The following is a 26,741-nucleotide window of genomic DNA, read 5'->3' as shown; positions in this document are numbered from 1 at the left end:
AACTTGAAGATCTAAATAAAAATTGAACATATGTTTTTTACACTTTATAAAATTTAAATAAATCGTAAGATTTCAGAAATATTTCTATCTTTTTTAATTTATTGTGATCATTTTATTGAGGTGAACTGCATTTCATCAATCCCAGCACCATCCTTCGTGGGTGCCTAGAAGCAAGAAGAGTTTTGTGTTACAGGACAGGGTCCCTGGAAACAGTAAATGAAGAGAACCAAACTGCTGCTGAGCTGTGCTGTCCCTAATGGGAAGCAGCGGTTCCGTGTGGTGGATGAGGTGGCATTGCGAGCACCAGGAGTGGYTGGTTTGTGTCAATGATTCTTCCTGCTCTCTCCCTGTGCAGGTCGCTGTGCTGCCGACACCCGTATCTGGCTGGCCCGGGTGCTGCCCATGCTCTGAGCCCCGCAGCAGCGTCGCCCTCTGAGATGAAGATGGAGGCGGCAGGAAAAGCAGAGCAGCTCCTCGCTTCGGAAGCGCCCCCAAAGACTTCCGAAAAGCCGGAGGCGGCTCCYGACGAGGACGGGCCCCTCGAGCTGGAGCCGCAGGCTCCCAAGGACAATGCGCCCGCGGCAGCGGACTCCACAGTGCTCTCCTCCATGCCTTGCTTGCTCATGGAGCTGCGGCGGGACTCCTCCGAGTCCCAGCTGGCCTCCACGGAGAGCGATAAGCCAGCGGGCGGCCGCGTGTACGAGAGTGACTCTTCCAATCACTGCATGCTCTCCCCTTCTTCCAGCGGGCACTTGGCCGACTCCGACACGTTGTCTTCCACAGAAGAGAATGAGCCCTGCCAAGCTGAGGCTGCTGCAGAGGGAGACCCTTCGGGGGCGCCCGGGGCCACCGTGGCAAGGAAATCCAGGCGATCCAGGTCCGAAAGCGAAACTTCAACGATGGCTGCCAAGAAAAACCGACAGTCTAGTGATAAGCAGAACGGCCGCGTTGCCAAGGTAAAAGGTCATCGAAGCCAAAAGCACAAAGAAAGAATCCGGCTGCTGAGGCAGAAACGGGAGGCCGCTGCTCGCAAGAAGTACAACCTGCTGCAGGACAGCAGTACCAGCGATAGTGACCTGACGTGCGACTCGAGCACGAGTTCATCAGATGATGATGAAGAGGTTTCAGGGAGCAGCAAGACAATCACTGCAGAGATACCAGGTAGAGGATGTTTTTTAAACTGAACTGTAGCGCATCTGACATCGTTTCTCAGCTGTCATGCTAAGTTAGATGAGTGACACTTGAGAAAAACCAGGAGAACTGCAGCTCTGTGTAAATTTGAAGACTGCAGTATATTAACAAGACATGGCAAATTTAAAAATCCGTTTCAAGGTCTCAGTGCACTTTTGCACACCAACAAAACATAGAAATGCTAAATTGGTGGAAAGAACTACCTTTGAAGTTTGGAATTCTCAGAGTTTTTTTCATTGTGAGCCTATATGAACTCCTATCAGTGCTGTCAAATCCCATTAGCTGGTGATAATCTAATTACGTTCTTAAGATAAGTGGCCAGCTTTGCTCCAACATATGAAGAGCACAGCTGTGCAGCTGTGTTGGACGTAACGTGGCATTCCTCTTGCCTGTGTTACAGTAAGGCCCTGTTCACGACTGCACTCGTGCTGTGCTTTCAGCTCTGTGCTTCAGTGCATGGCCAACCTACTTAGCCTTATTGTAATTTCCATCCTTGCAGGTTGCAGCTGGTCACCTATTTTAGGACATAAATACGAATTTGTTTATGCAGGTGCCCAGGCTATTAGCAGTCCTAAATTTTTAACCTTTTAGACAAAAGATATTACCATTTTCTGTGTCATAAGGATCTATAATTTCTCTCTTTCTATTCTTTTTCTGGCATGCCCATGTTAAAAGATGGGAGCAGCAAATTATAGGGGCCTTCTCAGGATTTTATTAGCATAAGAAAGGTGACTTTTTCAAATTTCTTGTCTGCTGAGTGTCTGTTATCCAATTAGCCCAAATGCCATGGACAGGATTTTGTGTGACTTACTCTTGCAGCATATTATACCATAGCAGCGTCATCATATGGTAATCTTCATATGGCAATCAAAAATAAAAGCACATAAAAATAAACTTTTTGGCTTGCCAATTTTTACTGGGTGACATGCCTCTATCCTTTTTGTGCCAGAAGATTTTTGGAGATAAGTATCAGCTTTATAGGCCACGGAAATTTAAAGGAAAACTGCAATAATTAGCTTTAATTTACTAAACCACTATTTGCCAGCTGAACTAAAGTATTAATTTACATGAGAATTTACAAACAGCTGTCACTGTTTTAACTGACTTTGTAACAGTGAATTTATTTCTGGATGTCACCATGAGAACTGGCATTTTTCCCCACATATTGCTAGGAAGCAGGTTTCACAGAGGGATTTCATGTTTATTATTGGGAAGTCTGGGAAAGACATATTGCTCCTATAAGCACTATGTAATAGAACTTTAATAGTGAGTCTGAAATCACTTTTACCAACTTTGTAGTTAAAGCCCAGCTTCTGACTTGCATAGTTAAGTGCCTTGTTACAGACTGTTTTACACTCTCTGTGAGTTTAGGGTCTGAGTTAAAACTTCCATTAATTGAGCTTTGGGGTTGTTCTCTCAATCCCTTCACCTTGAGAAACATTTTTTTTTTTCTTTGCTGTGTTTTGGTTTTATTCTAGAAGTCATTGAGCGCCTGGTGACCCAGAAATGCATCCCGAGGTATTTTCTGACCTCCTTTGCCTCCATACTTCTGAATTTGGGGTACTTTTTTTGCATCCCTAGGCTCTCTGATACTTTGAGCCCTAGGTATTACCGTGAGAAGGTTCCAGTGAAAAGGTCCCATTGTAGCAGATGGAAGAACCTGTTGGTTTAATCATTCCAGCACCAAGGCCAACTTCTGTGTGGGATGCAAGAGGTGGGAGTGCAAAAACCCTCCTGGGGAGCAGTGACCTGTATATCTTRCCTCGTAGCTCGTGTCATCTGTCTGATGCTAAATTATATTTATGACATAAAAACTTTAGAGCGCCCCTTTGGCATGAGGTGCAATGGGTACCTGCCAAATTGCAGTTTTCCTTTAAATGAGAATGAGGCTACTTTGTGGGAAAGCAGTTTCTCAGTGCGAGAGAAAAAATGTTCTCTGTAGCGATAAGGTGAAGGTTGAAGCAAAAATGCATCCTGTGCTATCTGTGGGTTAATGAACCTTGGGGATCGCACTAGGTGCAGGGGAGCCAGGAGCCTGACTAGGATTCCTAGCTCTCCCCTGTGACTAATGGCCAGATCCACCTGCCATCTGTGATCCCTCTGCTTGGAACTGGCAAACTCCTCCAGTTAAATAAGTTAAATATTTTTTTTTTCTGAATAGAAAGCCATTATAGAGCGTGACACTGTGCAATGACAACTAGCCAGAATTTAATCCAGGGTATCCAGAAACATTTTCTGAAACTCAGGCCCCAGCTCTCCTCTGAGCACCATCAAAAAAAATAAGAATAACCTTCAGACTGAACTTAACACTGCAGTACTTCAGTATCCAGAAACTGCAGTACATCTGCCAGAAGGACATAAGCATGAACAAATCTTTGCATTTATTTCTGAAAATTGATGCCTGTTGATTCAATAGGATCATRCAGGTAGCCTGTGTTCCCCTTAGTCTGATGGTATTCGGATGCTTTAGCAGTGATGTTAGCAGTCTGAGTGAAGCTTCTGCATGGAGTTTTCAGATGCATCATCGTCTGAAAATAGCCTTGCCAGCAGAGATCCTCTAAACCTTTAGCACCAGGATGTCGGGGCCACCATCCTGTGCAAAGATAACACAGATATTGCAGCTCTTAACTTCTATCCAAGTGYGCGGTGTTAGAGAAGACCCGTGCATAGTCTGAAAACCGAAGAGACTCATTTGAGAATGCACATGTCACAGCACTAAGCCTTAAAAACGGAGTTATTGCTTCAACTGTCCATGTGGCTGCTTCAGAAATATGTTTGGGTTGGTGAGTGAAGCAAGGAAGATGCTCAGGGAGATGCACAACGGTGCCATGAACATGGCTAGTGCTGCTGGCTTCCTTTTGGATTCTTTGTTGTGCACAAATTGTGGACCTGCAGGCAATAGGGTCAGCTCAGGACTGGTCTCAGATCCAGTAACACACATTAAAATACCAACAGTCTGAATTTTCTTAGCAATGACTAAAGAGTTAAAGAGTGAATCTTCACAACACGCGTTGGGAGGTCACTAGGAACTAAGCACAACATAATGTGGCATTATGAATCTATGCCTTGCTAATTTTTATGTGGAAATGCAGATTTGATGCAGGCGCTATGGACACTACTAAGAGCCATTTCACTGGCCTGAGTCATCACRTTGTTCAATAAATGCCAGGATTTGGGGATTTTTAAAAATTAGGAACACTCCCATAATTTGAAGTTTTGAGTCTCTCTGTTGGCATGCAGGATTTTCCAGCTCTTAACCAATGCTAAATAGTGACCACGTTGAGCAAAAGAGGACAACTTTTAGTCCTTCTTGAAACAGATTTCTCTAAAACTGTTTTTGTTAGAAGTTCTTCCTCCAAATGGTTTTAAATTTGACCGTGCCAAGTACCTCTGAATAAAACTGGCAGGAAAACAAGTTTGGATACCAACATTTACCTCTTTGTTGGAGGGAAGGAATTTTAAAAAAATTCAAGTACAACCTGAAAAAATGTCTTTTCATCCCCACTGTACTTTCTGCAACTTAAAAAAGATAAAAACTGACATAAACTTGATTCATGTTCTGGATTCTTAATCTGCAAGAATCCAGAAGGAGGGCCCGTTACCCACAGTGGATGCCGTGGGCTCATTTACCACCTTCTAGGTTTTGTGCCCAGACCTCAAATGAAGCATCTGCCAAGCAGTGACTTCCCTAGGGTGACTCGGGATGAGGTGTCCAAGAGGAGGCTCTAGAGAGGAATTTGTAGTAAGTTACTCCCTTTATAAATGCAGGGTAGCACAGCARCAGGGAAGAGCCCATCCTTTCTAGTTAGAGTGAAGATACAGTGTATTTTTTTACACCATTGCAGTGTTGTTTTGCCTAAATTGAGGGGCTTTTTTTGTAGTCATCCTTTGGATAATATTCATAGGTGTGAGCAAGAAATACTGTCCCAAAGTTAAGTTATTCTTGTTTAACATCTTGATTTAAACTTCTAAAACTATAGAGTTGTAAGTTTACAAATAGCCGAGGGACCAGTGTGATAAATGCTATTTTTTAATATTCTCTAACTGTGTTTTAAGACTTAATCATCAACTACCAATAGCTACCAAGGCTGAGGTTAACCAAAGCTTCATCCAACTGAATAGATGCCCCATAATATTTTCATTAGATTTGCAAAGGAAATATTTGAACTGGACTAATTAGCTGTTCCAATGTAGATATCCGATGTGTAGATATGATGCCTTTTTAAAAAATGGTGTTGCAGGGTAAYATATATTTCAATATATAGTCAGTTTACAAACAAGTTTGTCAGAGTGACTCCCACTTCAGTTCTCTGATCTGGGCAGGAGATCCCAGGTTAAGGGAGTATAAATGGAATCCCAGTGGATGTTCAGTGCTAGGGGTGTCCTTGGGTGTTGAGTTTTGTTTTTAGCTAAAAAGCAGTAAGCAGGATTCAAGTTTGTTGCTATAAAATAGCCTGTTTCTGAGATGATGACCTGAATGCAGGATTTGCAGCCTGAGAAGTAAACAGACCAGACCCAAGCCTGAAAAAGTAGGGTTTGTCTTAGGTCTTTGGTCCTCAAATGTGGCATTGCTGGCAAGGCACCACTTGGAAATCAAAAATTAAGCCTAGGCTTTGTTTAGGTGTTACTGAGGAACCTCAGTTCATGTTACCTCATTGAAATAGCTCCTGTAAGGAATGTATTTGTTAGATAATACTCTAATTTCCTATGTACAGTAAAGTCACAATAAAAAAATAGTGCCTTACGCTTTTAACAGTAAATGTTTGCTTAGGTTGTGCAATGATTTCTCACACTCTTAAGATATTTTCTATTATTCTTAAGGGAGGGGATTCATGTTTACGTTTTCAATTGTCAGCTTATATAGGCGCTTTGTGTAGCTTAATGGGATGCTTTTCTTGTTCGGAAATTGTTATTAGGGCAGCACGCATGTTATTTATTGTTCCTCAGAGAATTTATGGAGCTCAGTATTATCTTTTTTCCCCATGGAGGATTCCCGAGTGAACTCCAGACTTATCCAGACACCCACCACTGCCTTTCTTGTTGATATACCTGCAGTGCAATAATTAGTAATTAGCCTCAGTTTCTTGCCTGCTAAAATTGTGCCCAATAATTGCAGTCCCACCCACTCCAACACCATCCTGATGGRTGCAAGGAGACCAGTTTCCTCCCATCTAGACCCAGGCTGTTTTCTGCACTGGCTCAATGAAATAGCCCTCGATATAACCCCCATAATGTCAGTTAACATTGAGGTTGGGGTGCAATTCTAGCTGGGGAGAGTGCTGGTGTTGATGACCCTGATGTGTTCCATGGATTAATTTGGGATAGAGCTGGGGCTTCCTATCAGAATGAGCACAAATCGTTTCCCCCTCGTGTATCCGCCTGGTCTCCTACATCTCTCTCTGTGAGTGTTTGTGTGTCTGTGTTTGTGCTGCATGCTCTGTTGGTTGGCGTTGAGTCCGTTCTTCCAAAATTAAACCGAGGGTGGTAAGGTTTGGGCTTGCTGCTTTGAGCACTGCAATCGCTATGTCACTCCTCATGCCTGTTTTCCTGTGTATGATTTGTGTATGTTTGTCAGTCCACTGCAAAAGAGTTAAAATATTTAAGTAAAATGTGTAATTGTTCAGGTTTATCAGTTAAATGATAGTCTCTTGGACTGCAGCTTCACAGAAGTAAAGCTTCTTGTCATTGTATGATGTTTTGGGGTTGAATTTCAGATATCTAAAACTGCAAGCTAGGCTGATAAAATAAATAAGACCCGTGTGACAGAATTGTCTGATAATTTTAGAATAAAAAGTTTTGAAGCCAGAATTCCTAGTATAACCTCACTGGGTGTTAATATTTTTTTTTCTTAATGGAAATTAATGCTGTTGTTAAATTTGGTGTTTGCTAATTCCTCCCCCAGCGCCCTCCCCGAGGGGCACAATTAGCCAAGTTTGTTTTCCTGAGTTAACATGCCTTAAATAAACAGTATGATGTTCTTACTTAACGCTGTCTTATCCAATGGCCTCAATGTCTTTAAAGCTGCCTTCAGTCGTGCTGGGGGATCTGGAGGAGCCGCCAGGGAAATGCCAGGATTGCTTGACAGGGGCACCGTGTGGGATAGGAACTGCATAGGCAATGTCCTGGAAGAGGCCATGAACTGCTTTGCCGAGATGCAGAGGCAGACAGAGGAGAAATTCCGCATGTGGATAGAAAAGCTAACGCGCCTTGACACCGATGAAGAAAGCAAGCAGCAACTGGAGCCCAGGGAGCCCAAAATGCAACTAGTTGGCCAAAGAATCCCCCCCTCCACGCAGTCAGGGGCCCTCGTGCAGACGCCTGATAGCCAGATACTTCCGCAGCAGCCGTTTAATCCCTACGGGGGCTATCAAGGCGCTGATGCTACGCTAGAGTTTCCAGCGACTTTTAATAACAATTTTCCACCCGTCTTTCCAGAAAACGGGAATATTGCAGAGCACGATTTGAATCAGTCACAAACTTAAAAGCAAATTAACTCTGCCGACTCGTTGTTACTTTGGATTGTGCTATGAACAAGGTTTGCTTCTCTCTTCATGTGTTCGTTTTGTTTTTCTCTCTTGGGGTTTATTGCCATGGTATCTTATTTTTTTATTTATAGAGAATGTATATGTAGATTTAAAAAAAAAAAAATACACCCATGTGCATGTGCCAGCACACACATACAGATACTCTTAACAAAAAGAAAACACCCTAAGCTTTCTTTACCAAACTTGGGAAAATATAACTTAGAGTCCTTGTTTAGATACCCCAGCATCTGTAGAGCTACGTTTGTTACAATAGGAACAGTAACCATCCAAATGCTCTTTTTGCATGTTAAAGCATTTATATAATGAAAATAAGCTTTATATTTAAAGATGTAAAGTACCATAGAGGATATTAGAGACAGACCCATAACATTTCCTCAGCGATCTGTTCGTTCCCGAGCTTTACGACTTGAACGTGCCACCCATTAGTTTTTCTTCTTCCTTTTAAGGCAGAAATCATAAATAAGCTCATAACAATRTAATGCAGTAAATGTGCATCGTTATTTCTCATCTCCTGCTTGGTTCATTTTCCACCCAGWGCTTTAATTAGTGTCACTGCTGGGTTGCATAGGGCGTCTTTAGGGGACGTTGCATTGCATTACGTTGTGTGCACACGCACCAAGGTATGTGCGTGTGCACGTATTCCCCGTGGGTGAAAATCATATCCTCCAATTTTAGGTGCCTCATTTGCTGCTCCGGAGTCAAAGGAAAGAGACAAGCACCTCCTGGCAGGCGATGCCTCCTGGCAGTGCCTTTCTCTCCCATGTTTTGACTAAATTCCCTGTAGGAAGAGTTTCGAATAGGGGGCTCGGGTTGATTGCGCCCCAAGTACATGCGTGTGACCCCTGCACACAAAGCCTTGCTGCTTTCTCAKGTCTACACGACCACGCTGCCTTTCCGGTTGAAATAAAAATAGTGTTAGTCCGGAGCTAAGAGACTCCCGGTGGATGGATGGAGTCTTGGCCCAGGAACTGAAAAGTATGAGACAGAAAATACAGTTAAATTGGGGAACGTGGCCGTGGGCGCAGGTAGGATCTGCTGGTTGGGTCGGCCAGCGAGAGCTGCTGCAGTCAGGATGTACTCGGGAAATAAAGCTCCTAAATCAGGATTTCAAAATTAACTTGGGAACATTAGTTTCATTTAACTAGGTTCATATTCATCCAATAACTGCTACTGTGTGAATTTTTTTTATACTGATAGTTATCTTCAATAGACAGGCTTGACACTGTGGTGTTTAAAGTACGATTTATTTAAACTATGTGTTAGAAATCCCTATTTAATTCCTATTTTATCAAGACACACTGGGCTTTTTGGTCAGCTCTTTAGTAAGGCTTTTCTTCACATGAGGTAACTTTTCCATAGCTGCTAAAAATGTATATATCATCAGGTAGAATTTCTTAAAAGTTTTTAATGCAAATAAAATTTAAAACATAATATTGGAAAGTAGAAGTTTTTACATAGATGTGATTTAAATGGAGAGAACATTGTAGGTCTCTCTTGGCTCTGATTTTTTTTTTCTTTAAACCACAGTTGCATTTTATTTTTGCCTTTTTTTATTGTGTACAATGACCTCATTAAAAAAGAAAAAGAGGTTAGAGAACTGTATTATTTTCAGAGTAACTGTTTGAAGGGTTATGCAGGGGGTAGTTTTTAAGCACTCATGTTCTTYGCAGCTCCCCGTCATGCATAGTTTTGCTACGGCGACTTTGATATGAACATGTAGTGCACTCCCTGGCCTGAAACTGCGCGTGCATTTTTTAACGACAGGCAAAGTTCTGCTTGCAATTTAATAACCTCATCCCCCGCTGCAAGATCCTTCAKGGAAAATTAATTGCTGGCTGAAAAGATACTGAATCCTTCTGCTGCCCATAGATTTGATAAGGAAAGCTTTACATTGATGAGCAGCGTATGCTGGAGCATGACAGCTTTATGCATCTTCCCATGCATGCAGGGACGACTTGTAGCAGTGACTGGGGGTGCTCCTAATGCACAGGAGTCCCTTAAYCCAGGATGTCTGTGCATGCCCTTAAGGACTTTTATAAAATAGCATCTATGGAGCAATTAACCGCTTTGAAACCAATTGTGTGAGGAGACGGGTTGAATTTCCTTTTTCTCTCAGACTTACAAATAGTTTTAGGCAGCGCTCTCATAAATAGTTCGTAGTGGATATCAGTGGCTAAGTGTCAGGCAGGCCGCCAGGGAGGTTTCTGCCAACCTTCCATATCTTGGTTGGGTAACTTTTAAAAAAATGGATCCATAAGTATATTAATAGGTACCAATGTGAGCTTGGTTACTCCAGGCAACAACAGAACCCCAGCCATTACTGCTGATTGTTTTTCTTTTTTTTTGTTCATGCAAACAACAGGGAATGTGGAAGAACAAGCAGCAAATTACAGCAGTCGAACGTAGACGTTTTTAACCTGTGCCCTTCCTAGGGTAAAATAAATCAAAGGCATCCAGAAGCCTGATGAGGATATGGCAATTTTAACCGCCCCACGAAAGCTGGACAGTACTAAGGATATGTGTGCAAGAGCAGCGGTTGTAAATGGTTTTGTTAATGGCAAATGCTGTTTTGTTTGGTCACTTTTTTCATTTGCTTCCACTGTGSAGCGTCAGCTGCCCTAAATGAGCTCCTTGGCTGACAGCAGATGCTGCCCTGTGCACTTGGTATCTGCTCGGCTAGCTTGGGTTTTTGTGTGTGTGTGCGTGGAAAAACGTGTGTTTCTCCTTGGAGCGGAGAGGAGAACCCTCCGTGGTGTCATTGGGGTGTCTCGTGGCATTGCAGAGCCCTGCACTAAGGCAGGAGCGTCGCCCCTCCTGCTCCGAAATGTGCAGATATAAAAGCTTRTAAAAGCTGCAGCCTGTCCCAGGACGCTGATCCCAGCGATGAGGCTGTGTGGAAACGGGTGTGCAGTTGCACAGGGCATCTCCAACCAAACAGACTTCTGGATTCCTGACGCCTAATCCAGTTTCAGATTTTTTTTTTTGTCTTGGAAAACTGGAAATGTTTTTGCTGTGCTCTATAACTGTAATTACGTTTGTAGCTGTTTCCATTATAAGCTGTTATTTTTGAAGGATGTTGACTAGGAACTTTCAGGGAGTTAAAATTTCTTCCGCCGAGATTTTAACACAGATTTTAATCTCATCCGTTCACTGCTGCATTAAACTAGTCAGGCCTCGGTTAGGGGCATTGGAGAGACTCCTCTACTCTCCAACCTGGAGCTGTGATTTTGAATGTATTTGTATGTTCAGATGCCAACGTGTTACTTTAGAAACACCAAATTTAAGTTCAGGAAAAATCAATACAGTTTTAAACAGATGTGTAGAATCATTATAGGTGATAATTTAGAGCGTCTCTATTTGTCCTATGTTTATATTTAAGAATGGAGTAAAGAAACATTCTCGTTTCTTTTAAAAAGTTATTTTTTGCTCTTTTCCATGAAAGAATAAAATGCACTGCCAGGGACTCAGCTGGTGTAAACGGGGTTAATTCCTGTGCTGGTGCCAGCTTAAAACCAACCAAGGGTCTGGCCTCTTCAGCTTTATACACTGGCATTTTTAATACTGATTCAGGTGTTTTTAAGTATGGCAGATGTTCACACAACACTCATGACTGAGGATTCAGGATTTAGTTGCAGCTGAGACGTAGCTATTGCATTAATATATTTTTTTTTAACCAGGGCAAATGCAAGAGAAACCTTTATATGAAAAGCTAAATTCCCTCCTGCTAGTGGAGAGCRATGGGAAAGGTCCATATAAGACCCCACCACTCACCCAAACCGGTTGCACATCGTTTATCCAAAGGCTTGGGCTTATATTTCACGTCTCCTGTGAAATATCTGTGCATTCAGGTTTTATTACAGAAAATAAAGTTAAGTTTGCAGTGATTTCCTATATAAGCTTTTATTTTCGAAAGCCTTTGACTGGGAAGACCTTTCAGTTACACAGATCTTCAGGTGTTCCCTGTAACAGCACCAGGACAAAGTCATTCAGGCAGGAATCCACGGCTCGAATATTTTAGGCTCACAGAGTCTCTTAGGGTTATTGGGGGAGGGAATTTGTCAGAGCTGCTGAGGTTAAGAGTGGAGGGCCAGTCTTAACTTAAACTGGGGTTATATACAGATTAAACCATATTTATTACCAGCGATTTTTCTTGTTAATATATATATTTTTTTCGCTTCCTGTATCACATRCTGTATTGTTTTTGAGTCATATTTCAGGGGCATTAGAAGTTGGGGCTTAGCTGCTCCCCCCTTAAAGCCGTCAGAACGTTCCTGCTCGGGTCAGTGGGGCARTATTTGGCCCCCTCTCCAAAGCGAGGCTTAGGCTGCGCTCCAGGGAGTACTTGGGCTGGCCTTAAGGGGGTCTCGGGCCGAGCTTAGGGGGTCTCCGCTTGACGGATGGGTCACTGGTTGGTCTGGCCTGGGGGGGTGTTCGGGAGGGTCCTTCCATGGGAAGGTGCCGGGGTGATTCCCAAAGGGACATTTTCCACACTGGCCCCAGGCTGTTGCCCTCGCTTAACAGCGGGACTCACTTCCCAAATCCGAGGTGTTTTCCACCTGCTCATCAAAAAACCCGAAAGAGTGAATGTTGAGCAGCAAGACTGGAATTTTGAGATTTCTTTTGCTGTGATAYTAAAAATTGTCCGGTCTGAGAACAGATCCTCATTTCATCATGTCATTTTGGTTATTATTACCATTTTGCTTTTTGTTTTATTTCCTTTTAAAGAACTTTGTGAAATGAAGGAAAATGCGGGATATGGATTTCATCAGTAATTTTTTTCTGTTCACTTTATKATTTTTAGGGAGAATGTTGTTACACTACGACGGTTTTTTAATGTATTTACAGTGTACTCTTTGCCTAACCCTGTAAATTTTGAAATGTAACTACTGTAACCTGGAATAAATAAACAAATAAAAATCGTAGCAAAGTGTTTCATGTTACTACACAATATGTTAAAAGCAAAGGTTCCTCCATCCTCCTTTTGGGAATTATTTTAGAGCTCAGCCAGTTCAGGCCATTCAAACTGCCCGTGCTTTATGAAACTGTAGCTCTGGATGTTGTCTTAATAATACCAGGTTTGTAGTATTTACCTGAAACCTAGGCTGTCCTGTCAGCTTGTAGTCTTAAATGGGAAGCTGTTCGGTTTGGATCGAAGTTGCTGATTTGTCTCCTGGGAAATGATCCTCTTAAAGCAGGATGGGGTCGGTGGGTGTCAGGTTTTGGCCTGCAGCCTGCCGTGCTTCACTGCTGTAGTGAGTGGTCGTCAAAATTACGTGGTTGTAAAAGTCCATTTCGTGCTTTGCCTCATCGTAAATGGAATTATTGGGGCGAACGCCATCCCTGAGGCTGGGGTTCAGTTCGTTGCCCTGCAGCCCTCTCAGAATGAGGTGCCTTGGCTGGGCTCTCGCTGCTTATGGGGCTGCTGAAATGACTCAAACATCCCCAAAAAGGGACTCGCTGACCTCTCTTGTAGACCCCCAGGTTTCCTCCTCTCTTCCCGGATGAGGCTCTTTGCCCCCGGAGTTCCTCGCACTGTCGATTATCCAGGGACTGTTGATCRTAGATGCCTGGCGGAGGCTCCATGCCCGATTTTAGGACACCTAAATAGAGATGATGACAGGTTAATGACTAAATTCCCCTGCAGCTCCTGCTAGCTCATGTTTTCCTTGCTGCTCATATGATGAAGTGACCTAATATTGTGGTGCGGTCRCTGTGCTTGGTAGAGGATGATGTTTTTGACCTATACCTGCAATTTTAAGGTAGATTTTTGCAGCAGCGACACCGTCCCCTGCCTGGGCCATTGCAGGGACTTGGGGGGCTGTGGGAATGTCTCTGTTAGAGCAGTTCAAGTCCCAGGATTCTGAGATGTGGCTCTGGGCAAAGCAAATGTGCAGCTGTGGCATTTGCTGCCTTGCAAACTTAAAATTTCATACGTATAGACATGGATTTTTATGCATGTGGCTTTTCCTTCAGTTGTCTTGAGTGGCATCAGTTTTGCAGAGCTCTGTAAATCAAGGGACAATTGGGCTCTTGGAAACTTTAGCCCCATGTCAACCTTTACCTCTCAGTTCCTGCCCCAAAATTCGGACAAGTCTTTCCCTTCCACATTAGTGCTAAATGTCAACAGCTCCGCTTTGCTGCTGGTGCTTATTGACTTTCAGCCTTGTCTTTTTTTAAGCATTTATTGCTTTAATGATGAATTAAAGCCTATCACCAATGTACTGTAACATTTTGGCTGCCTTAGGTTCTTGGAGGAATTGATTTTTCTTAAATATATCRCTTAATTTAATAACCAAATTAATAAGCAAAAGAACTCCCTTTGAGGAGAGAGTCCTGGTTGCTTTTTTTTTTATTTATTTATGAAGAAATTGCAGCTTTTTCATATTTTAGGCATTTATTGCTTATTCCTTCTTTTACGCGTGCCAAGAACCCAAGGATTTTGCTGCGTTTTATGGCCTTGAGCTTGGCCGGATGGGTCGTTTCCTGGTGTTGGGTGCGGATGGCCTTGATATCAGGGCACCTTTTGTTTCCAAACATGATTTTGAAAGACAAGGCTGAGAAAAGCAGAAAAATACACCTGTGCTGTGAATATTTTGTAAGTAGTCAGCTTGTTTTCTCCTGATCCTTAAGCTGGTGCCTGTTACGCTGACAAATATAATTACAGTATGTAAATTATATTGAAAATATTTTTGTCTGTTTGATGCATACTAAATTTAAGCTAAGTTATAAGGTGTGCTGTTTGGAAGTGTGGAAGATACAAGAGTGGAGCTACAGATAACAAGTTTATGCTTGTATTTCCTTCTGATGAAGACTTTCACACAAGTTATTTCTATGGGTAGGTGATGAGAATATCACTCTGCATGTATATACATTTATTATACATTTTTGCATGATTATACATGTAGGAGTGGTACAATTTTGACTTGAGACTATTGGTGCTTTTTGTCCAAATACAATTTTACTTGCTGTAGACCTGTAATCTAAATTAATTTTTGCTGATGCTTTTTGGAGATTTTAATAAGGAGAGAAACAAAAATCTGAAGGAATCGTATAGAGCTCCAGAAATTTTAGATAACCTGCTGTAAAAAAAATGGTCAAATAGTCAATATTGTACTTGACCCTCGTATCTTCTGCACTCAACTGTTTATTTTGATAAATCTCACAATATATGTTCACGCTGAACTCTGATGATGAGACTGAACACATTCCCCTCCGTGTTTCAGTCCAGCTGTAGCTTCTGCATGTAGTTGAGTCACAGACCTGCTCAAATAATTAACCAAGTTTAATTTTAATTTTAAACTTGATCTTCCATTATTTTGTAATTGTCTTTACAAAGCAGAAAATTGTCTTTCAGTTAATTATCCGTATGTTTTTCCCCCAGTCATAATCATCAGTGTTTCATGTTGCAAACAGTTTGGTCTTTAATACATTGACATTTAACTACTCATTTATTTTTGTTGGGTCTGTTTTAAGTTTGTAAAATAACATTGTTTTGCGAAATTGTTAATTTGGAGGCAGGGCTGATCTGAAGGATTTTGTGTATTTTCCTCATACCTGGCTGCAAAACTGATCKTTAGCAGAACCTAAGCAATAAGGTCACTCTTTAACGAAGTGTGTTGCTAACCTCAAAACAGGAATTTCTTAAAACTTTGTGTCGAATTATGTTTCAGGAAKTAAGTTAAAAACACAACAAGCACCTTAATAGAAACAGCTCTTTCRGCTAACTAAATTTTAAGGTTCTGGTTCATACTGTTCTTTCATCTTCAGCAACAGGCATCTAACACCAGCCTTTCCTTAAATTCTTGTTTTTCTCTAATCCCTTTATAACTGTGAAGGTCGCATCTTTCTAAGGACATTATTAGTGGGCTGTATTAATTATAAACTTCTTTATATACCATACCTCATAAAGGCAAAGCCCTTCACACGTTCAGCTCTGAAGACTGATTTATTGCATTACAGTACCCAGGCAGCTGAGCTCTGGCCAAATTATTTTTCCATTTGATCCTCATTTCTGTGGGTGAAGTGCCAGCCCAAATGACGTTTTGGTTCTGTCATTCGGGGAATGAGAACTCCAGGCTTTTTCACCTACTCTGAATCCATAAACTGTAATCATTCAATGAGACACTATATTTGAATTAAAATATGCTTCCTTTTAAAATATGCTATTTATTCATTCTCTCTTTGCTTCCACATTAATTCTTGCCTTGAATTCGACTTCATTCTGAGCCTCCTTTGTTTCTAGCATGCTTTCTAATTGCAAGCTATTTTCATTCCTCACAAAGAAAATATTCCATTCTAACAAAACAGACCAAAGATTATCCTTTTGTTGTTCCTCGCTCATTGTTATCAGAGTCTTGTAAGAGAAAATCTCTCCCTCTTTACTTTGGTGGCCAAAAGGCTWGCAGGGTGAACGTACAGAATTGCAAGTAATTTATCACTGCTCATTATAGTTTTGTTTTGTGTTATTTTTTTATCCCGAGAAAGAGCAAAAGCAAGAAAACATTGCAGTTAGGAAAAAAAAAAATCTCCTGTCCTTGACGGGAGAATGTTATGTAAGRAATCTTGTCTGATGGTAAATTTATTGTAACTGGATCAGTTCTAGCAGAAAGTTAATTTTATCAGCCCTTAGGTAACGTCACCTGAGTTTTGTAAAATKCTCCAGTGAAGTATCTTCTCTTGCCAAATTTAATGTCCTGTAATTCAGAACATAATTCCTCATTTCACACAGAAGGACTTTATCCTTTTAGGATTGTAACTGCGATGTTGTCAGATATGGAGACGTTTATGTGTTCATGTAAAGGATAGCATCCAAATAACTGATACGATGACAAGACAAGCTTAAACGTCTATTTTTCCTATGTCTGCTTTCTGTGTATGCAAACATTAAAATGTCTCTGTAATATCAGACTGTGTTCATTAACTAAAGCTTAACAACTGATAGTTCATTAAGAACTTACTGTAGGAGAATGGATTGATCCTAAAACAAGTTGTTCACACTTTTAAAAGTCTCTTCCACATTGTTTGGGTTTCTCATACCCATTGCTTCTCTTTCCTTCCGCAGATGGCCCTCCAGTCGTGGCTCACTACGATATATCGGACACAAACTCAGACCCAGAGGTGGTCAACGTGGACAACCTGCTGGCGGCTGCAGTAGTTCAAGAGCACAATAATTCCGTAGCAAATCAGGACGCGGGATCTACCTGGAGGACCAGAGGGCTGCTAGACGAGCTGAGCACTGACACAGGTTGGTTTGAGTTCTCCTCCTCTGAGGTTTCTGCCGGCATCTCAGCCAGGATCCTGCCTTCCTTTCAGTGCTTTATGGAGCCTTCCTTTCAGTGCTTTATGGGGCTTTAAAAGCACCTCGTTTGCATCCTACGATAAAACAGTTAAGGTGTTTATAAAAGTTTCTGACACTTATCCCATCACACAGCTGATGAGAACTGACAAAAACTCCTGCAATGTATTCTCTCCACCCCCCCTTTTTTGTTGTTTGTTTTGTTTTTTTCTACTCTTTACCCCTGTAGTATCTGGAATTTAAATTGGGGTACATGGGAGGATTGCTGTGTATTTTATAGGAGGATGAGCAAAGTAATACTAAAGGGTTGGTTACAATCACCCTGCCCTCAGCTAGTCAGCCGATCAACATACCAGTAAAAAATGCAATCAAAATCTCATTTTACATATTTCAGATTTTTTTTTTTTTTTTGTATTTGTCTTTTTTGACCTTCCTGTTTGTCTTTTTTATTTCCTTAAAATACAAACATTGTCTGATGCCATCTGCATTTTTAACATGCTGTAGGAGCCTGGACGTGCCAGCACCAGGTATGGAGGACGAGAAGGAGCTGGTCAGAGGGCTTAGTGAGCATCGAAAGACAGCAAAAGAAGTTAGTTTTAAGAAAGGAAAAGCTGGAGAATTGTGGGAGGATTTGAAATGAAGTGCATATACCTCAAAAACTTCAGTTTCACCTAATTCTTGGATCTCATCCCTAATGAAAAGGTTAAACAACATGAAATGCTACTTGCTAGGAGTGTTTTGGATGCAGAGAATTAGGGGGAAATACTTCGTGTCCACTTGTATCAGCAAGTATGAATATTATGTGGGATTTCAAATGGACTAGCCTCRATAAAATGAGGTTGAAAATGGTTTGAAAATGAGAAGATATGGAAATAATGTTGTCTATGATGTGGTTAAAGTGACCTCCTAAGAGCTTTTTTTTTTCTTTTTTTTTTTTAACTTTTAAGAAATCAGAAGTTTAAGATCTCTTGTTAGGACCTGGGCTATTTGCTAGAGGCTTTTTGTGCACAAAAAATATACATTAGTAAATGGGGGAGTAATAAATCATAAAAGATGTGTTCTACCATTACACAATGGAAAAGTCCATTGTATGAAGGCAAGTTACTATGCATTCTTTTTTTACTCTGGTCTTTGGTTGGATACAGTCTTTTAAACTGGCCTATGTTTTCCAAGTTCCCTGGTATTTTTAGCCGTTGGATTCTTGACAAGCCCAACGCTTTATTAAATGATTTATTAAATTATTAAAACAGCTGAAATTGACATTATTATATAGCATTAATGTTCTGGTACCTTAGTAGAAAGAAAGAACTGAAAAATACAAGTTTCTTACCAAGCTTCCTTCTGCTTTGCTCTCATGTTTCCAGTGATGTGCTGGTTATTTGTTTTTCCTCCTCCACCTGTAGCCGAGCAGCCAGCCTTTTGGAAGGAAGGACTTGCCGGGAAAAAGAAACCTAGAAAACTTCATGAAACTTCCTTATCCCTCAGTTTGTGAGAGCTTTTCCCGGCAAATTCTTTCCCGATGTTGGGTCTGTCTCATGTTCTAAAAGGATGAATGTGTTTTTCTTCCTGTCCCCCGGAGCTGTGTGTGCTCAGTGCACTCTGACGCTGAAATATATGTCGGTCTGACCTTTCCTTACCACAGCTGGGGCTGCTCRTTTGGAAAGCCGAGTTTTCAGATCGTGCAGCTTGTTCCCACCTTAATCATAAACCAGCATCTGGTTCGTCAGACTTCAAGTGATATATTCACATGGGAAAAAAAATAACGTAAGCATTATCTGCGTGAAATATCTTACTGGGGCACATTGTCAAATCTTTGCGGATGGACAAATGTTTGCGGCTTCTTTGCAGCTTCTGATGATAAGGGGTAAACAAAACGTCTGCTTTGGGCGTCATCTGGCCCGAAGATGTTAGTCCGAGGGAAATAACAGCATAGGCAGCTAACTAGGCGTGGAATTAGCGTGGGCACGGGCCGCCCTGTGCAGAAACCARTGTGCGTGCTGCAATCTGCATTGCGCTGCGCTGCTAACTGCAATATTTACTTTGCTAATCGTGGTTTCTCTAGTGCCGACTTCCTTGTTGTTGTCTGGACGTCGGCAGTGGTCAACCCGTGGCCACCCAACAGTGTCCGTGGGCTCTGGCTTCCAGCTCCGGCCATGGAGCCCCTCCATTCCCTGTGTCACCAGTGCACCCAGCTGCTGCCACTCAGGAAACGCGCCCGCTCCCTTTGGAGCCTTCCGACAGTCGCTGACATTTACTGAGGGATGTGCAGCTGAGCTGCAATTTTAGGAAAAGTCCATCTTGTCTCCGTTATTTAAGCTCAGCTAACAGATGTGCCTTGTCTGGTGAGGTGGAAAGCCCTTCCTCCCGTGCATTATGGCACACGGCTTCCCTGCTCTTTCTAGCCCTGCTGACACACTGCGGCAAGCGCCCTCATTTGCCAAAGCTAGTGAACATACTGTGCAGTGTCTAACCTTTCCTTTGGTGCTTACATCTTTTCTGAATAGTTTAAAGAGGCATTAGAACATTTTCTTCACTTTTTCTAATTAATTTTTACTTTTTTTTTTTCTAAATTAATTTCTTTGGTCTTTCATCCTCTGCCCCGTGGTATAATCAGTTCTGCCTGTATTCACAATTGAGAACATTATTGCATGTACCTCCTCTCACCTTTGAGGAGGTGCCCAGGCAAACTAGGTAGGTATAATATGTCCAGTTAATTTTTTTGTGCTCTAAAAATGGTTCTTCTCCTTTGTAATGTGCTTTTAGTTTCATCTCCTTCCAGGCATCTCAGTTTCTCCACTACTACTGAARAGACATAACAAAGTGCTGAAATAGTTTATTTTGTGTAAAATAAGTAATGACTTTACGTATTTTGTGGGTTTTTTGCAAATATATATAATGTTTCACAATGCCCCATCACTAACTGCAATTAAGCACTTTATTAGCAGTGCTAGCAGTAAAGCCTGCAACATTCCCTTAGAGATTTTAGAAAGGAATAGTTGCTTGATAAACCAGTTAACTTTGATAGCCATTGTAGTTACATTGTAACTGTAATACAAGAGCAACTCTGCTGCATATAGAGCTCATGAAAAATATAATTTTTTTCATGAAGAATTCTTAAGTGGAATATTTTTGTGCAYGGCATCTATAATTAAAAACGGTCCATTATCATGCTTATATTTCTTAAATTACCCAAGGGTACTTGCAAAACTATTAGAGCAGTATGACATGAATGTGATGGCATAGTCTCTTATTTAGCATTGTATTTCGCCTTAAAGAAACATGAATCAATTTAGTCCTAAAGACAAGTATACCCTTAACCAAAATCTTCCTCAGCATCTTGGGAATAAAAAACAAATTTAACAACTGCCTAAGTTTGTCTGTATATCCTGCTTATCTCCATTAGAAGGAGAATCATTTTTGAGTAAGATCATGGAATCCTTAAGGTTGGAAGGGACCTTTTAGAGATGATCTAGTCCAACCCCCCTGTAAGATAAAGCTAAAACTTTATTATGATAAACCTAGTTTTCATAACTGTTCTCCATGCTAAGACTAGTTTCCAGTTAGACTGCTGATTTTCATGCTCCTTCCCTAGAATTTCAATTCGCTCTCTAGATCTCCACGTACTTTTACTGGTCACCTGTGCTGGAGAGGGCTGAGGTTGCACTGGTGGCCTCAGTGTGGCTGTGTATCATACTGTTTGTGTTTGTAGTTACTTGAATATGTTTTTTATTCAAAACCTCTCTTTTTGTGAGAGAGACCATTCAGCTCAATTATAGSTCCTAATGAGCATGTTATGGTGATGTTCCCTGCGCCCCACTCCTCTAGTGCCTGGAAGATACCTGCCAAATGGGTAATGAACTGAAGGCCAAGGGCAAATTCCTGGGGAGGGAGTTCAGGGTCCCACTAAAGATCTTCAAACATTGCAGTCAACTGGTGAATCTGTGAAGCTTTTGCCATCTACGACTTCTTCCTGGAAGGAGGTACCGGAAACGTCTGGCTGGTGGAAAAGTCTTAGTTTGCAGGAGACATGGTTGGCTTTGGRCTGTTAGATGTGTGGAAGAGTGAGACAGAAACTGATGACTTTGTTGTTTTTCACTGATTTACTTCCCCTGGTTTAGAAAAATAACGATGCTGAGACAATAGGGCTTTCTTTTCCCTTAGTTTATGTGATGTTTCCATTCATCCTTAGACTTTCTTTGTCACAATAACATTGGCTTTGATTTATTGACAGTAGTTTGTCATGTTGCTCTATGTCAAAGCTGTTTAGCAACAGTTTAGGTCTTAGCACTGTTGTAAAGCAACAACTGGAAGACTAATGACAGCTGAAACAGATGTTGTGGACACAGTGGTTGGACCACTGGGACCTAGTGCATCACTAGAGCAACTGAGGTTGGATAAATGCAGTGATTATCATGTGTCAAGATGTTATGCGAACTGAGGGTTCAATATGAAGATCTAATAAGATTTGATCTTACGGGATTTTATTGTTTGAGAAATTTTATTGTTTGAGAAATGCTTTTCACAGCTGATTTCTGAGCCATTAAGCTGTTAACATTGGTCTGTATTTGCRTTTTCCCAACCTATAGGTCATTTGGATCCGGGATTCCTTGCAAGTGACAAAACCTCTCCTGGTAATGCCCAGATCAATGAAGAAATTAATATTGCCTCTTCTGATAGCGAAGTAGAGATTGTTGGAGTTCAGGAACATGCTAGGTATGAATTCGTTTTTCTTCCTTCTTTGGTTTAAATATCTTTAACATTGTATTAGAATATGCATATTTTAGAATTAACAAAGAAAAAATTTGCTGGCTTTCAGTTCTGTTTTTATCCCTCTATATCTGGTGTGCAAAAGGTAGCAAACGTTGCACTTTTCCTATTCTGCTGGACATGGTAATGTCAAAAAGTGTTTTTCTTCAGAATTTTTGTTATCTTGATAGATATTTAGATTCAGCTTGTGAATGAATATCAAACAGTAAAAGGCTAAACATACACAATATTGAAACGAGATTCCAAATTCATATACATAATCACATAAATGAAAACATATATTACTGGTTCTTGTTTCCTTTCAAAATATTCACTTTAAGCATTTAAATACTCTCCAATTCAAGTAATTAATCAGTTGCCCTAGGAATAAAAATACTATGACTTTTGTAGTGGCTAGCATGATAAGATAGCACCTTTAGTCTAGGAATACATCATTATGAATCTTCATTTTATCTCAAGATACAAGACAGTTCAAACCGCCCAAACTAGATCGGAGATAAGGAAGAGGAGGTAGATCAGAGATAAGAAAAGATCAGAGATAAGGAAGATCAGAGATAAGGAAGCAAGAGGCTCTCACGTTCCAGTAGCTGGCCAGATCTTCAGCTCTTGCTCTAGCTAGGCTTGCTTTGATGGCTCTTTTCATCATTAGTCCATGGTTTTTCCTCGGTTTAAGGTTTAGCAGCTGCACAAGACTGGCATTTTCATCTAGTGTGGAGAGGGAAGCTCCTAAAGCTGTGGTGGTGAACACACAAGCACACTATCTAAAAGTAGCCTCCTGCCTGATGGATGTCTGGAGGATGCAAAGGAGCTTGAGGGGCAAGGAACAGAGCTTTCGCTCACTGTTCCTTCACCCTGTCTGTCTCGAGAAAGGAAAGAAGGTGTGCAGGACCTAAGTCCAGGCCTTCTGGATGTGAAGGGAAAGAAAAAAAAGATTTCTTAAGTGCTGAGAGAAGAGAGACTTGGTCATAACTTCTAGAAAACAAAGTATTTCCATAACAAGCTCTTTTGGAGGATACAACTTTCTAGGAACGAGCCCTCCTGGCTGTTTATCCAGCAGTTCCCGTGCTGAAGCAATCTTTGTCCCCAGGATCAGTCCTGGACTGATGAAGGACGTGTCCTTCATTGCTAGCTTGTGCGTGTCCAGCCCTAAATACACACAGCCCTTCTGCTTGAGGTGCCCCTTACAAAACACTGTCCACGCCAGTTGCCTCAGTAATATTTGATGTGTGCAACAATGGGGATGTTAAATAAATGTACAGTTGCTCTTTTCAGTTAGTTTTGGTTGATATGGACCTGTTTGTGTGGAAATAAGAACTCGTGCTGTTCTGCAAAGAAGCCAAACATACAAGGCACGGTTTTTGCAGCACCTTTTCCTGGTGCTCACGTTTGCTCATGTAACTGCTGTGCCCTCTATCAAAGACCAGTTCTTGCTGGGACCAATGAATACTTGCACATTTTGGTTGCTTGAATCCTATTTAGAATTTTATTTCTCTTGCAGGTCTAGGCTTGCAGTTATGAAGTATTGATGGGCTTCTGACAGGGTTGTCGTTTGGACAAGGTTTAGGTTTTYGATCAGTATTTTTGCATGCTTAGTTAGTATGATGTTTCGATTCAGTTCTTCTGCTCACACTATTTTATTTCATTCTTTTTTTACCATGCTCCATATTTCATATTGTTGTTGAATTGGTGTGAGTTGTGAAGCTCTTGAGTTTGTCTATGATTTGTAGTTTCCCAGATTGCTATTGAAGTGGTGGTGTTTCTCATGATTAGAATATTACTTGCCATTTACTTAGGACACCAAATCATATTTTGCACTTTAATTTTTGTCCTGTAGCCTTTTTATCATGCATGTGTACAAAGCAGTGCTCCTTTTGCTCCCCCCTTTTTTTTGTTTATTTTTTCTTTTGTTTTATTGCCTTTCCCTGATATCTTTCCCTTAGTTACAGGTTGGAAAGCATGTTCCTTAAGCTAATGTTTGATTGAACGTTTTGCTCTCGGCTGCTTGTGTGACTTGTTTGAGGATATACACTTTTATTTTTGCAAGATATCATTTCAAAGAGGAAATGCATAGACTACTTTTTGTCATCTTCAGGAAGAAAAGTTAATAGTAGCTTTGCATAAGCTCTGAGATGACTGTTTCATATCAGAACAATGGACCATATATATATATATATAAAAAACATGTTGCATATAGTTTGGTTCAGTCTTTTCTTGTCAGTTATGCTTACAGATATTTATTCTAAAAAAGAAAGTTTTCTTTTTAAAAGCTACATTTGTTAGTCTCTTATTATGCAATTTTTGTAGGTACGTGTTTTAAGTCCGTAATTTAAAACCAAGAGAGTAATAGAAAAGTCATTCTGAAGATCACATCCAAAATGAAACAGCATATCTGAGAAGGAAATGTGGTATTTTTATCCCGAAACATTAGAGCTTGGAGAATGAGATTTTTCACTCTGTTTCATGAAACCATCTCCAACCTGAGAGAAGATGAACAAAACTTCTGGAGCGCTGGCTGTGAAGTTTCCMTAGCACTTGCTTAAGATTTCCAGCTGCGGAGGGGCAGTCTTAAAGACTCCACTAAATTATTCAGTTCATCATATAGCAAATTCAATATTTTTTTCTTTTTTTTTTTCCTGATTACTATTATTTTGACTCACTTGTCACATATCCATTTTTGGTGTATCAAGTGAAAACACTGTGCAAGTAAGTAGATGTGTGCCTCAGTTCAGCAAGGCACTTCAGTGTGTGCTTGTCTTTAAATGCTTTATTTAGTCTCATTGACTATGGTTACTGAAAGCTTAAATGTTCTGCTGAAGTGGGGCTGTACTGAGACACGGGGAGCATTTCCCAATACGTTTGTAATTTTTGAGTAAAGATGACCAAGGCAAAATCAAGTGTATTAGTTGTAGCAATGTAGATACAAGACAGCTCTTGTAATTACTGTACTGAAAGTATCATTATGTCCTTATTTGAGCATGGCTTTGATTCCATACACAAAGAAATCTTTTCTCTTTAGTTCATCAAGTTTTTGTCACTTTTTTTTTTTCTCTTTTTTAAAGTGCGGAGGGTAAAATTACTAGCAGGAAACCTTCTGAATAGTGCATGGCACTGCATACGCTGGGCTGACTTCTTCAAGACCCTTGGGAGCCACGCACACGTTTCATAAGCACCATTACACCCACTGGCAAAAAAAAATAATTTTTTAAAGAAAAAAACAAGCAAAGAGCATAAACTTAAGTTTAGCTTCCTGGTCAACTTGCAGATCACTAGTTAATTTCAAGTGTCATCAACTCTACACATGGAAAAGCCCCGAGGAAACTTTGGAGAGGGACCTTAGAGCAAGCGGCGAGAGTGATTTAACAAAAAGCAGCAAAGCTGTTTCTCCAAGAAGTGAATCCTGGCTTGAATCCTGTTTGCTCTTTGCCTTGCTGCAGGTGTGTGCACCCTCGGGGAGGCGTGATCCAGAGTGTGTCTTCCTGGAAGCACGGCTCGGGCTCGCAGTACATCAGCGCTCAGCCGGCGCAGTCATGGACAGCTGTGGCTCCCCAGCAGAATTGGTCTTCGCCCCCAGAAGTTGTCGACCTCACTCTGGATGAGGACACCAGGCGCAAATACCTACTGTAATGCAGTGTCCCTGTGTTTGGGCCCCCGTCCCCTCTCCCCTTTGTGGCACACAGGCTCATTGCTGTAGCTTCAGCTTCCGAGGCCCTAATYGCCGGCGTTACGGAAGTCAAACTCACGAGGATTTCCATTTCCGTAAGAATGTAGTGTAATTCTAATATCGTTCAAAACATTTCTTTTTTTCGTTTGTTTTCAGCCTTCTCAAAGGAGGATTCTTCCGATAACTAAGACCCAATAGCTCCAAATTCACAGCACATCTGCAGTTCCTAATTTTGTGTGTGTGTTAATCCGAAGAAGCAATCATGTACCAAGTTCTGCTCTGCCACCCTTTCCCACCCCCAACTTCAAAACATCTTTGATTTAGCAGTTTATCGGGTTTGTTTGTAGAAGGTAGTGTTTTGCTGTGTGCACATCAGTGATTTTGAGAAATGCTGTGTCCTCACTGATTTCAGTGGAGCTGGGGGTATCCAACACTTCCAAAAACGGGGCCGAGGCTTCTTATCCCCAAGCTGATTTGGCTACGTTACCAGCCAGAGGGACTGTCTGTAATACAAGAGGCCCATAACATATGCACTGAGCAGCTTTTAATTAAAGGATTTTTATTTTCAATGTAATTTATAGTTTACACTCTTTTCAGTGCTGAGTCTTCTGTCTGCTTGCCTGCTGTTATTTCACTGGTCATTTCCCACTGCTCGTTACAGTTTTACCACAGTAGTGACTTAATAGCAGCTGATCATTGCAAAAGCACAAGAAAAAGACAAGTAATACAAAGGCCCCGCATCCCTCTCCCGATTTAAATATAGCTGAATTTTACGTATATCTGAATCTTGCCTGGCTTCCAGGAAGGAGAGAAATGAACCACGTYGCTCCCAGTCCTCGTTTCTACTGTTTGCTTGTTTGCTTCACTGCCCGTCTCAAAAAAAAACCCTGTAAAGTCTCAAAAAACTTGTAAAGCCCCTAGTCTGGCAAAGCACTTTAGCAGATGCRTAGGGTTAAGCACTGGTAATTCACTGAACTAGTGGGGCCATTCACATGCTTAAAACTCTGCCCTAAAGATGTTGCAGGATCAGGGCTGAAGTCTGTCATCTTTTTTTTCTTTTTTTTTTTAATTAGATCTGCACCATTTTTCTGGCTTTAGGTCATGTCTCATATCCTAGTTTGGGAATTGCTTTGTAGGTTATGATCCAGGAAACACTTTCTACCAGAATATTTACTACAGAAATCAGTGACTACTAACCTGAGTGGCCACAAATTTCTGCAGCATATATTGAATTTCCTGGCCCTTAATCTCTCACTGAGAGGCTTTCCCAAGGCAAAAACCA

The 26,741-nt window shown here is 41.2% G+C and overlaps 1 protein-coding gene across 2 annotated transcripts; it reads left to right on the top strand.

Annotated features, from left to right (window-relative positions):
* The first annotated feature begins 364 nt into the window (after window positions 1–364).
* On the top strand, window positions 365–26,517 carry CUNH18orf25 (chromosome unknown C18orf25 homolog). 2 transcript variants are annotated; one of them, XM_026039471.1, is made up of 4 exons: window positions 365–1,161; window positions 16,798–16,980; window positions 21,618–21,744; window positions 25,233–26,517. In XM_026039471.1, exons 1-4 carry the CDS (start codon window positions 438–440, stop codon window positions 25,420–25,422), a joined length of 1,224 nt encoding a protein of 407 aa, XP_025895256.1. In that variant the 5' UTR covers window positions 365–437; the 3' UTR covers window positions 25,423–26,517. The 2 variants fall into 2 exon arrangements, with proteins under 2 accessions (XP_025895256.1, XP_025895249.1); XM_026039464.1 differs by lacking the exon at window positions 25,233–26,517 and adding an exon at window positions 23,297–23,353 and having other exon boundaries at window positions 398–1,161.
* Window positions 26,518–26,741: the final 224 nt, after the last annotated feature.

This window comes from Nothoprocta perdicaria, unplaced genomic scaffold (genome assembly GCF_003342845.1).
Source record: "Nothoprocta perdicaria isolate Ctin4 unplaced genomic scaffold, notPer1 scaffold_10, whole genome shotgun sequence".
Taxonomy (NCBI): Eukaryota; Metazoa; Chordata; class Aves; order Tinamiformes; family Tinamidae; genus Nothoprocta; species Nothoprocta perdicaria.
Note: the sequence above shows the minus strand (reverse complement) of the source record. Positions and strands in the feature narration are given on the sequence as shown.